The sequence below is a fragment of the Alligator sinensis genome, unplaced genomic scaffold (assembly GCF_000455745.1).
Source record: "Alligator sinensis unplaced genomic scaffold, ASM45574v1 scaffold264_1, whole genome shotgun sequence".
In the NCBI taxonomy this organism is placed as follows: Eukaryota; Metazoa; Chordata; order Crocodylia; family Alligatoridae; genus Alligator; species Alligator sinensis.
In genome coordinates, this window is record NW_005841831.1 from 4,640,050 (window position 1) to 4,652,999 (window position 12,950).

General features: G+C 52.7%; 1 protein-coding gene across 2 annotated transcripts in view; it reads right to left on the reverse strand.

Moving 5' to 3' along the window:
* Positions 1–5,167: 5,167 nt before the first annotated feature.
* The window catches only part of TMEM72 (transmembrane protein 72), a 12,145-nt gene continuing 4,362 nt past the window's right edge, over positions 5,168–12,950 (reverse strand). The window contains exons 2-5 of one of the 2 annotated variants that reach the window (XM_025211413.1): positions 8,066–8,132; positions 7,055–7,126; positions 6,451–6,590; positions 5,168–6,068 (exon numbers count right to left, since the gene is read on the reverse strand). In XM_025211413.1, the coding sequence (XP_025067198.1) occupies positions 5,602–6,068; positions 6,451–6,590; positions 7,055–7,126; positions 8,066–8,132 (746 nt within the window). In that variant the 3' untranslated portion in view covers positions 5,168–5,601. The remainder of the gene's footprint in view (positions 6,069–6,450; positions 6,591–7,054; positions 7,127–8,065; positions 8,133–12,950) is intronic. The other variant, XM_025211474.1, reaches the window with a different exon arrangement.

Genomic DNA, 12,950 nt, shown 5'->3' on the forward strand with positions numbered 1-12,950 from the left:
GAGAACCACCGTCCCCAGTGGGTGCTTGTGTCTTCCCCCCAAGGGCAGCCACTGGACCTGTAGAGCTAGGACAGAGAGGCCCTTTGTGAGAGTTTGCAACATTTCAGAGATAACATACACTGTACCAGGGGCTGTGTGCTACCCGACCTCAAATTAGGATTTGTGTATGCACAGGTGCCCAAGGACCATGATAAGTTGGCCAGACAGCCCCTGATACAGGCAGCCAGCAGCCAAGCCTTCTATCCCCACTCCCTCCATGATGGCAGGTGGCCTGCTTGGCGTTTGCCACAGGCAGCCTGCCCTCCCAATCCCCTACCCAGGCCAACCCAGGATTGACTCCTGGCAGCAGCTGCCATGGCAGCTCTGGATCAACTCCCCCACTTCTCCTGCAGGCCAGCCAGTTTGCTGCTGTGGTGCCAGGCCTGTGCCAGCCAGGGCTATGGGGTGAGAAGCTCCCACCTGGCTGAGACATGGAGCTAGTTATACCCTTGCCCTCCCCCTGTTAGGCCTCTCCAGAGAGGTGGCCAGGGCAAGGACCACTGCTGCATGTGGCCTGCACCTCAAGCGTGCCCCTGCTGAGAGTCCCCCAGGTATGCCGTGACAAGCTGTTTGAGTGCAGTAAGGGGTGCCTGACCCACTACGCCCTGCTGCTGCTGATTGCCATGGTGCCACAGGCACAGCTGAGAACCTGGTGCAGGGCCCTGAGCTTTGACAGTGTCCCAGGCAAGCCCACGCTTCCCCACAACATGTGCCACTGCCTGGAGGGGTACCTTGGCCTGCGAGTCCCTGATGCTCACAGCCAAGGAGATCACTGGTGCCATTGCCAAGTTTCTCTGCATGTGACAGGCCCCTGGCTGCCTAGCTGGGAGGGCTCTGGCTTCTCAATAAAGTTCTGCAATGCCTCCTGCCTCCCTGCTTGTTGTGGGGGGGGACTCCAGTGCAGGGCCTCTGGCTCCAGGTGTGCAGCCTGGCGGTGGGCAGAAGAGTTGACGTGGGCACAGGTGGCTGTAACGCCCCCTTCTCCCCAGCTCTCCTCCCTGTGTGGCCCAAGTCTGTCCCTGAAGGCAGCAAAATGGTGAAGCTGCCAGCGGTGTCCCAAGGCACAGAGGCATGGTGACTGGCTGCCTGGGCAGTGGTTCCCTCCAGGGAGGAGCTGGAGCTGGTCATGGCTGGTGCCATCCCCAGCCTGTCCTCCTCACTGGGGCTGTGCAGCCTGGAGGCTGGTGGTGTGGCTGACCAGGAGCAAATTTGCTCCCAGTTAGTGTCTGCACATGTGCTACTGTGCATTACTTACTGCACAGTTAATCTAGTACAGGGATGGGCAATGATTTTGGCTGGAGGGCCGCTTAACGAGTTTTGGTGAGCTGAGGGCTGCAAGGGGCTCCTCCCCTTGACAGGTGCCCTGCCCCTGGTCACCATCTTGGGACAGGACATCCTGCCCCTAACTCCTGACCTTTGCCACCGGACCTTTTGGGAAGGGGGTTTTGCCATCTTGGAACCAGAAAAAAAGCCTGGCTAAATGCACATTAACTAAAGTCAATGCTTTTTAAGTGATGCTTAATGTGTATTAACCTGTTTTAATGCAGATTAAGTAAAAAGCTGGGTGCCTGTACACAATCCAAAAAACAAATTGTATCCCAAAAATCAAACATCCACAATAACATATTTTAATTTTATTTTAAAAAAATATTTCTCCTGATTTGTGTATGTTTGCATTGTGTATATAGAGGGGATTGCATAATAGCTCAAAATGAAGTCTTACTTTTATATATGGGGGTGTGGAGGGATGTGGGGGTATGGGTGAATGGGTATGGGTTTGTTGAGGGGGCTGGATGTGTATGTATGCAGGGTGTGGGGAGGGTGTGGGGGGATGTGTATATGTGGATGGGTGGGTATGCGGGTTTTTGTGGATATGTGTGTGGGTGGGTATGGGGTTTGTGGGGGGTTGTGGGATGTGTGTGTGTGTGGGTATGTCTGTGGTGGGGTAAGTGCACATTGCAGTGAGCAGGGCTCCCCCCCAGAGGCATGCAGGTATGTGTGTGGGGGAGGGTGTGGGTGGGTGTACTGTTTGTGCGGTTTGTGGGGGAGGGTTTGAGGGTATGGTGAGGTATAAGTGGAGCCCCCTGCACATGCCCCCCTGAGCCAGTTAGCACCCACTCCAACCCTGCAGCAGCCTGGAGTCCACTCCAGAAGAGGTCTGTGGCCCTGGTGTGCAGGCCTGCCCGTGGACTGAGGCAGTGGTACAGGAGATTGATCTGGGCTCAGCTCACTTGGAACAGAAGCAAAAACCATGCAGCTGAGAGGTCTTCAAGTCCTGGGCACCTGGCTGAGCTCAGGAAAAGAGCCAAGTGTCCACATCTTCACCGCCCAGCTGGTCTAGCTGGCTGCAGGACCTGAGGAGATGGGGGGCTGTGATACCCTTGTGGGGGTAACAATGTGGTTCCTGATGGGCAGAATAGGTCCCTCTCAAGGGCAGCCAGCCATTTGTGGTAAAAGACAGAGGACCCTTTGCATTCTTGTAACAACCAAAAGAGAAGCACCTGCTCTCGTGCTTGTGGTCTGACCTGCTGCGACTCCATGGTATCTCCCAGCCTTGCTGATATTCGAGCACTGACATTCTCCATGCCATTCCCAGAGCCAAGAGCCCTGGGTTTCAGCCTGTCCCAAAAGGCAGGAGAGCTGGCCCATATGTCAGACGCTGTCCTGAATAAAGGTCCAGCCCTTTGGCTGCAGGGAGTTGGCATGGTGTGCTGTGGGGAGTACGAGGGTGGGGGAGAGGGACTTGGGTTTGTAGGGGATAACCAGCTCTTTCTGTGCTGCATGATGGAGACAGGAAGGCCATTCCAGCCACTGGCAGTGGAAGCTCCCTCTTCTGTGAAGGAGGTCCATGTTTTGGCCAAGTTGTATCACAGTGTACCCCCTACCCTCAGGCTCAGATACCCAATGTCAGCTGGCTCCAGGTAGGCAAGCCGGAGGAAGGGGCAGGTTGGGGGGTTTTATAGGCAAAAGAGATTAATTGCTCACTAGCAATCAGAGACTTGGCTAGGTATCACTTCCCCAGGCCCGAAATAGCTGGGTTGGCAGGGGAGAGAAACCAGATGTTATCACCATCCTACAGATACCAGGTGAGTTGTAGGGAACCTAGCATGGAAGCAGGAGGAAGGCGGAAGTCATGCATGGCTCTGACCTGTACCACAGTGTGCAGTCTTGCCCCCATTGGTCATGCCCTGCAAGTCCTAGGAATGTACTTGGCCCAGCACACCCCACTGACTCAAATCAGGGGTGCATCTCATTTTAAAGTTCTGGGCCCATGAGGGCAAGAGTCCTGCCAGGAGTGTCAGGTTGGGCTAGGTCTGGCGAGAGTGGGTGGGTGGGTCAGGCTGGGCCAGGCAGGGACAACCAAGCATATGGGGGAGGGAGGGAAGGCATGTTAAGCCAGGAGAGACTTGACATGGGATTGGCAGTATTGGGTTCTATTTTCCCCATCACTCTGGTTTGGACTGGGGAGCTAAGGGGCCTAGTGTCTCTATGAAGCATGAGGGCAGCTTTGATGCGGCTACCTGTGGAAGTTGTGCCCAGACTGGGCTTGCAGTGGAGGGAGTGACTACTGCCAGGGCATATAGCCATTTACTCCAAGTGGCACCCTGATCTCATGGAGCTGGGCGTTAGAGCTTGGGAATCAGGCCTCAAGAGGTGCAAGCTCTTATGCCATCTATTGGCCCTGGATAACACATCACAATCACCCTACTTCTGGGTAAGTGGCTATTGGTAGATAACATTTCAAATGTTTAGACTTTTAGTGCTTATTTAGTGCTCATTGCTTATCATTCAATATATTCAATATAAGTGTGGCTAACCAGTGTGCTAGAAAGCAAAACCAGGCTCTCATGGCCTACCAGGGGAGCAACTCTGTAACAAGGCAGTTATCACACATTTCAGAGAGATTTTTTTTATGGGAGTAGAGGGTGTCTAACAAACCATGAGAAGAGAAGCAGTCCCATCTCCCATGCATTCAAAAGATAAGAGCACAGCTGCAGGAACGAACCTGTCCTGGTACCTAAAAGTCCCAATTAGGGATGGAAAATTCCAACTATATGATCACATCTTATCAGATACTGGGTACATAAAACACACATGGATAGTACCTCCATCGGCTGGACAAAGTATGTCAGACTGGCCACCAATGAGTGAGCACCAGCTAGGTACGCAATGAATGGACTAAAGGTATAACACTTGAGGAGAACAAAGAGAGTGTGCATTAATAGCTCAGCAACTTCCTCCAAGCGAGACCACTGCAAACTGAAGCAAGAAACCTGGAGAAGACAACTGCATGCTGGCCAGATGTCCGTCTTCCTGCGTGCCTTTCTGGGCACAGCGTACGGTGAAAGCCTTTGCTTGCTCGCTAATTGTCATATGCTGTTACCATGTATCAATAAAGGTCTCCAAGTTATCAACCAGATGTGTTGTGGTTGGTCATTTTAGGGATATTGCACCCTGCCCACAACTGAGTATCAGCAGCTGATCCTTAAAATCAGGCCAACAGTTATACCCCCTTGCTCTCCAAGGAGAGGAATCTCCTACCACCCTTATAGAGTGAGGACTCACCCTGATGGTGCCCTGGCTGCTCCTGCAAGGACTCTGGTCTCTAGGCACCAGCAACTCTTATTCCTTCTTCAGATTCAACAGTTACCCTAGTTCTTGGCCTATAGCCACTCCTGCCACCAGCTGCCCAGGAAAACCTGCAAACTATCCCCCAGACAGGAAACTCATCAAATGTCAATGCACCAAACCTGTGCTCATTGTCAGGGGACAGTGTGTGATGACTTTTATATGCCCCTGGGACTGGTTCTTGATTGTGGTTTCTGGGGCACACTTCTGCTAGGAGCAACTGCAGTCCCTAGGATGTGTGTGGGGAGGGGGGGCGTGCAGGGGAGTTAGAGGGCACCAGCCCGTGACCATAAGCAGCACAACAAGTGGTGTAGTGGGCAACAAGGGGCAGATGAGCACCAGGGGCTGGTTAGTGCCAAAGGCTCATGCTGTTGGAAACCTCCCCCGACTGCATATCAGCCCCTGGATTTTCCATCCAAGGCCTGCAGCAGGGGGAGGGGAAAGACATGCACAGGGTCTCAGACACCCTGTGCCACCGTGCCAGTACCATTGAATTGGGAGAAATAACTGAGATGATCTGAGGGCTTAGAGCAAAGATTTTACTGTTCTGGAAATACAGTGCAGAAATACAGGTGGGCTATGCCATTTCCTGGGCACAGCCCACCAGGGTCTTACAGGGCTCAGGATACACTGACACATAGCTGGGGTTTCACCAGAACATTTAGATGCCAGAGTGGTTCATGACACCAGCATCAAGGTTGGAGCCCGCAATGGGAATTGGGCAGGCAATTGCAGCCCTGTGCTTTCTGTGATCGTAGTGGTCTCTCTGCCAGGTTGTGGGGCAGCTGCAGACACCCAAGTTCTGTGGCCTGTCCTGGCAGGGCTTGTGGCAGTCTGGCCAGGTCATTGGGACATTAGGCATAGCATGTCTGAACCCTGTATTCAGGGCTCTTGGCCTGCAGGCTGCTGTTACTTCATCATGCCCTGGTTCCCTTAGACAAGCCTTGTGGTACTGAAGGGGGTGAGGAAGATCCGAGTGTTGGAGGGAATGAGGATGGGGGCTGTGTCAGTTGTGGTCTCCTCAGCCTCATTCTCCTCTTCATACAGGCTCTCATTGATGGAGGGGATGATTTGCACCACCTTCTTCTGGAAATGCACCTGCTTGTGTGGCGCTAGTATGTTGGGCAGGGTCAGGGTTGGCTCAGCAGTCTGGGCAATGCCCTCATCCATGCCACCCTTCAGAATGTTCTTCATGTGTCTGAACAAGGAGGTATGCTGGTTCTGGAGTGCCTCGCTGAAGGTGTAGGTTTGCTCAGTTTCCCTAGTGCCTGTGGTGGCTGCAGCCATAGCGCAGGGGTCAATGTACTGCTCTGGCTGGGCACATGCTTTCTTGCAGGCTGGGCTCTTCTGTCTCTTGCTTAGCAGGAAGTAGGCCAGGCCAGTGAGCACGAGCATAGAGCCTGGGAAGAGGGGCACATATACTACCAGAGCCAGGAGAAGGAAAAGGGTTCCTTCCTTTCTTGTGTCCTTGTGACAAGGTATTTAGCAGAATTGGCAGATTCATTGGAATCTGACAGGGGTGCACCATGAGCGCTGCTTCTATGGCCTTTCTGGACCTCTGGGCTTCTAGCCACTCACCCCAGTGTTCACACCACTGGAGTGGAGTAGGCAAAAAGTTTGCCAGACCAACTGCCAACAGCCAGTGAGCTTAGCATGCATCAGTGAAGCCAAATAAATGGCCCAGGGGGCCCCTACCACACCCCTTGCTTCTGAACTGTCCCCACTGGACATGCTGTTCCTCTTTCACCTGCATAGTGTCCATGGGCCCTACATGCTACTTACCAGGGATGGTGACATGCCAGATGAGGACAGGGTGCAAGAAGCAGGCCACAGAGAGCAGCACATAACCCAGGAACTTCTGGAAGCTGCCTGGTTGTCTGACTCGCTTCCAGCAGGCATGTGTCAGGGAGCTTGGTTGGCATCTGGGAAGAGAGGGGACTCATGGGCTTGGGTACCAAATTGTATTCCAGACAGATCCAGATGTCAGATTTCTTCTAACCCCCAGCTTCATAGCTGTGTATCTACTAATGGCTGCCTGAATCCCCTGGGATTCAACACCAGCCTGGGTTTGGAATTGGTTCAAGATAAGGCCTATGCCACTCCTTAGGGAAGGGAGCCCAGGGCTGTGCCTTCTAGGTGCCAAGTCCTCTCTCATTTCATTTCTTCTGCCTCACAGGACATATGCTAGCACCTGGTGCACAGGGGTCAGGGCAGCAACCTGGTCCCCACAGACTGGTCAAACGATAGGGAAGATGTTGCCTGCAAGGGCTATGTTGTCCCAGGGGGGGGTCTGTGGTTGCAGATACCCTGGTGCGACCAGCCCTGTGCTGCTCCCACCAAGCATGTAATAGGTGCATGGGAAATGATGCAAGTGGTGTTTACTCACATGAAGCAGGTTCCCAAAAGCAGGCTAACAAAGAAGGAGGCTTCACAGACAGTCACTGCTGCCCCTGAAAAACTGAAGGAGTGAGTCATCAGGCTGCAGAGTCCTCTGATAGCAACAGTGGAGGTCCAAGGACCAGTTCAAGGCCACAGTGCCAGAAATGAACTCCATCTCAGATCTAATTGCCAGGGCACCACACAAGAAAGACCAACGCTCTTCCATTTGGGAAGGTCCCCTTTGAATGTGGCCACACTGCCTGGTGGCTGAGTGATCTGCCTGGGTTTGCAGGTAGCATGGAATGGCACAGGGGTGACCTGCCTCCTGGGGGCCCATCAGGCTGTTGACCCTGAAATCTAAAGGCAGCAACTTTCCATACTATGCCACATATCACATGCTTATGAATAAAACACACTTTTCTGTGGAAGGCAGAGCGGAAAAAAATAGATTTTTCCTTCAAAGTGCCATCAGGTATTTTTTTCAAGGAAACACAGGCAGGTGCAGTGGTGGTGAGGGAGGTGGGGGGAAGGAGGGAGGAGAAGCAAAAACCTGTGGCTCTGTTAATCCTTCATCTGCAGGATGGGGCAGGTACTTCTCCAAAGAGGAGCTGGGCAATTCAGCTACAGACAGATCACTCCCAGCTGACTTGGTAGGCACTGATAGCTGAGCTAAAGTGCCTGGCCCCTCCATTTGAAACAGATGGACCCTCAGCTGACTTACAGGTGCTGCTGGTGACCACCCAGCTTGAAAAGGACCAGGCACTTTGGCTCCTGCATGATAAGGCCATCTATTCCCCACATTTTTTCATTTAAGACATACACCCCAAATTCCAGTAGCTAATTTTCAGGGGGAAAGATGCATGTCATATGTGAGTAAATACAGTAAATTTACACAGTTAAAGAGGTCTCTGAGGATTGCTGTGTGGGAAGGAAGGCTATCATGCTATGGAGATCTATGTGTGGCATCTCATCCAGGTGCCACCCCTCCCAGTTCCTATCTTTGGGCAGGCATACTCACAGCAAGTAGAAAGCCAGGCTCTTGAACCGTCCTTGCTGCAGAGTCTCTGCTCCCACTCCAAGCAGCACTGGGGAGAGAGAGCAGGACAAGTGATCGCATTGGGGCAGGATTCAAGTTACATCAAGGAGACAGTGGAGACAGCGTCCTCAGTGCACAGCCATAGCCTACTGTGCGTTGCTCAGCACTGCATCTTCATGGCCTGGTCTGCAGGAGAATTGAAGGTGTGGGGTCCAGTACTAAGAGGGAAAGATCAAGAGCCACAAGTTCTGGCCTCTGTCCCTTACTTTGCCACCAATCTTCATGCTTCTCTTTGCTTCAGTTTTTCCAATGGCCTAAGCCATCCTGTTCCCTCCACTTGGTACAGTGCATTGAGACTCCCAGAGGTCATAGGGCTTCCCTAAGAGCAGAGCAATCTTAGTTCTGTTCACTGGGCACAGATACAGCCCCTGAGCAATCTTCACTGGGGAGACCCTATGTGCAAGAGAGGCTCTGTCCTTGTCACACCTGCCCCATATCTGAGCATTTACCTTCTGGATTGGTGGACACCCGACTGGCCACACACTAGTCCTCTGTGGATAGGGACTTGTCCTGTTGTACCACATCTGGGATTCCAGCTCAAGGCAGTGCCCTGACACAGGCTCAGCAGTGCTGGGGTGAGGTCCCTCTTTACAGCCTGGTCTATCTCTGCCCTGTCATTATGCATGCTAACCCTGTCTCCTTCCTCCCTGGCTGCCTCTTCTCCATTGCATCATTACTAGGTGCAGTAATATGGCAGTTGTGGGAAGTGGGTGACCTGAAGGAAGAGCAAGCAGGATGGGGCAACAGGGGAGCTTTCAGGTGCTTTCTTTCTTCCTGAGAAATCAAGGCAATCAACTGGTTACCTCAGGTGTCTGTACACAAACTCATGGAGCCTGGAAAACAAGCAGGAAGAATTGGAAGTCCTAGCACGGTCAAGGAACTATGATGGGATTGGAATAACAGAGACTTGGTGGGAGCTCGCATGCCTGGAGCACTGTCATGGGTAAGTAAAAACTGTTCAGGAAGGACAGGCAGGGGAGAAGAGGAGGAGTTGCGCTGTATGTAAAAGAGCCATCTGATTTCTCAGAGCTCCAGTATGAAACTGGAGATAGGCCTGTTGCAAGTCTCTGGGTTAGGGTCACAGGAGAGAGCAACAAGGGTGATGCCATGGTGGGGGTCTGCTATAGACTGCCAGACCAGGAGGAAATGGTGGACGAGGCTTTCTTCAAACAGCTAGCTCAACTTTCCCAATCATAGGCCCTGGATCTCATGGGGGATTTCAATCACCCTGACATCTGCTGGGAGGGCAATACAGCAGTGCACAGGCAATCCAGCAAGTTTTTGGAGAGTGTTGGGGACGACTTCCTGGTGCAAGTGCCGGAGCAGCCAACTAGGGGCTGTGCTCTTCTTGACCTGCTGCTCAAAAATGGGGAAAAATTGGTGGGGAATGTAGTAGTGGATGAAAACTTGACCAGCAGCAACCATGAGATGATTGAGTTCAGGACTCTGAGGAAAGGAAGGATAGAGAGCATCAGAGTAAGGACCTTGAATTTCAGGTAACCAGACTTAAGACTTCCTCAGGGAACTGATGGACAGGATCCCCTGGGAAGCCAGACTGAGGGAGAGAGGAGTCCAGGAATGCTGGGTGTACTTTAAAGAAGCCTTACTGAGAGTGCAGGGACAAACCATCCTGAGAAGAAAGGCTAGCAAGTATGGCAGAAGACTAGCTTGACTCAGCATGGAACTCTTCAATAAATTAAATTACAAAAAGGAAGCTTATAATCACAAAAAGGAAGTGGAAACTAGGACAACAACTAGGGAGGAGTATAAGAGTATTGCCAGGGCATGCAGGGATGAAGTCAGGAAGGCCAAAGCACAATTGGAGTTGCAGCTAGCAAGGGATGTGAAGGGCAACAAGAAGGGTTTCTACAAGTATTTCAGCAACAAGAGGAAGATCAGGGAAAGTGTGCTTACTGCATGGGGGAGGCCGAAAAGGCTGAAGTATTCAATGCCTTTTTCACCTCAGGTTTCACAGGCAAGGGCAGCTCCCAGACTACTCCCGGACAGGGGGGGGGATGTCTTGCAGCCGATTGCGCTGACCAGGGGGAGGCAGGTGTCCCCAGCAGCCAATCTCACTGACCAGGGGAAAGAGGGGTCCCCCATGGACTGAAAGTATTTCTGGTCCACTTCCGGGTCTGCTGGGGAGCGCGCAGGGGGCCCCCTCGTGCCCACCCCCAGCTTGGCATTTGGCTGTGGGGAGACCCTGAGTGCCCCACCCCAGGAGGTACCAGTCACCAAGTTGGGGGGGGGTCCGCGGGGGGGAGGGGGGTCTTCAGCACGCTCCCTGGCGGACCTGAAAGTGGACTGGAAGTGCTTCTGGTCCAGTTCCGGGTCTGCTGCCGAGTGCTGTGGGGACCCCCTGCCCCCCCACACTTCTGTGGGACATGCCACGTGGCCCAGCATCGCAGTCTTCACAAGCCGCCTGCTACCTAGAGGTATGTAGAAAAAACATTTAAAGCTGTGTCTATGTCCAAATCACCGAATCTCTCCGAATCGATTCAGAGAGTTCTCATTCGATTTGGAGAGATTAAAGGGTCCTCTGATTTGATTCAGATTTGGAGATTCGGCCACCAAATTGGGCTGAATCTCCACCGAATTGAATCAGGACCAAAGCTTCACACAGCCCTAATTGGTACGTGTGTTGCCAGCAGGTCAAGGGAAGTGACCCTTTAATTTAGCTAGGCCCTCTAGCCTAGGCCCACTGAATTGAACCTGGCTTTGAGGCTCTAGCTCTGTTTGTCGCTTCCATCACTGGGCCCCTGGCCCCTGTGTGGCTGTGCCCTCTCTCTCTGCCTGCTCTGGGCTCAATAACTGCTTACACCTTGAACCTAACCCTGACAAGGTCTCAAGGCAGTCAAGTGTCCCTTGCGCACTAAGGAGGCCTCCGTACCTCCCCTTCCAGCCTCATTCCACACTGCTTCCCCTGATGCCCCCGCACATGGAGGACATGTTGCCCGGGCAGCCTGGAGCTCGCAGTGGCAAGGAGATCCCTGCATGGCTCCGCTGTTCCTTGCCACGCCAGGTCTCACATGCTGGGCTGTGGAGGCCCTGGGAGAGGGTAGCAGGGTAGCAGCCTGAGCCAGCAGTGGGCAGCCTGCCCCCACCCCTGCCCTGCGCACAGATCTAGGGGGTACACGCCCCGCCCCATGGGAGTGCATGTGGCAGCAGGGAGCTAGCCCCACCCCCACCCCCAAACAAGCTGCTCACGGCCCCATCCCACTCCCCACCCAGGCCCTATGTCCATGCATTACAGCCCAGGCCCCAAGCCCCGTGCACCGCCTGGCTGGGCAGCAGCTCCAGCCCTGCCCAACTACTCCCCTCCCCCACCCAAGGGGGGCCTCAATTCCTCCCCACTGCTTATCTGTGGGAGCCACTCTCCAGGCTGCCTGGGGCCAGGCTGCCTTCAGTACTTTTTTAATGCAATGCATAGTTAACTTGTAGAATTTATTGCCACAGGAGGTGGCAGAGACAGATAGTATGGCCAGGTTCGAAAAGGGACTAGATTAATTCATGGGTGATGGATCTATTAATAGCTCTCATTAACTGTTGGACAGAATGGTTGGAAATGTTTCCTCCAGCATGTCTAAACCAAAACCAGAGAAAGCCAGGAAAGATAATGAATAGGGGATAAATCACTTTAGATTTATCTAGTTCAGTATTCTCTCTCTAAAACATCCACTGTCAGAGACAAGCCTATTTTCTATGACAAGGGAAACATGGCTCAGACCCACCAGGAGAACTATAAGCCTCTCTTATTATGGGAGGTCACTGGAGGCATAGCAACTGATTACTTGGGACAACTGAAAAGAAAATAGGGATGGGAGTGACAGTCACAGGATTATAACAAGGCTTCCAAGGGGGGACTCCAATTAGAGTACATTGACCACTGCACCCTGAATGAGTTGAAAGAGACTGTTTATGCTAACCAATGAAATTCTGACTGGACACATGAGCAGAGGAATAAAAGGAAAATAGTTCCGCAATTGTCTGGGTTTCCCCTAGACAGAGCCTCTTCCCTGTTCTGGTAGATGAACAGCTTGGTCAAAGACAGGAGGAAGTTGGCCAGGAGGTCATGGGACTTGGTGGGGCCATGGATGGGAAGTGCATGAAAGAAAAGGTGCAGCCATAACTTCAGGAAGAGATTTCTGAGGAGGCAGGAATCCTAGGCAGATGCTAGGCAGAAATCCTAGGCAGATCCTAGGCAGGAATCCTAGGAGATTTCTGAGGAGGCAGGAATCCTTCCCTTGGATCTATTTGTCATGCACCTGCTGATGCATGATAAAGTGCAGTTAGCTTTGCTGATGATTTCATCCGCAGCAAAGCTCTCTGTTCACGACTCGTGTTCATCTTGGAGTCCACTACGACTCCGAGATCCCTTTCCGCTTCTGTGCTGCTGAGAGGGTCACTTCCTAGCCAGTAGGTGTGCTACATATTTTTGCGCCCTAGGTGCAGCACTCTGCACTTGTCCTTGTCCTTGTTGTACTGCATCCTATTGTGTACTGCCCACTTTTCTAACCTGGCAATAGTTTCATAGTTTCATAGTTGGTAGGGTCGGAAGGGACCAGAGCAGATCAAGTCCAACCCTGGGCAGGAAAGAATGCTGGGGTCAAACGACCCCGACTAGGTGATTATCAGCAGGGCCCCTGGTTTTCTCTGGTTAGAAATTGCAAATTCTCTGGTTAAAAACCCAAAATCCATGATAAAAATTAAAGGCCCCCCAAAGCCCCTCCCAGTGCTGCTGGTGCCCCGTACTCCCCCCACAGTCTTGACAGCCCCCCTGATGCCCCTCGCAACAGCCCCCCAGACC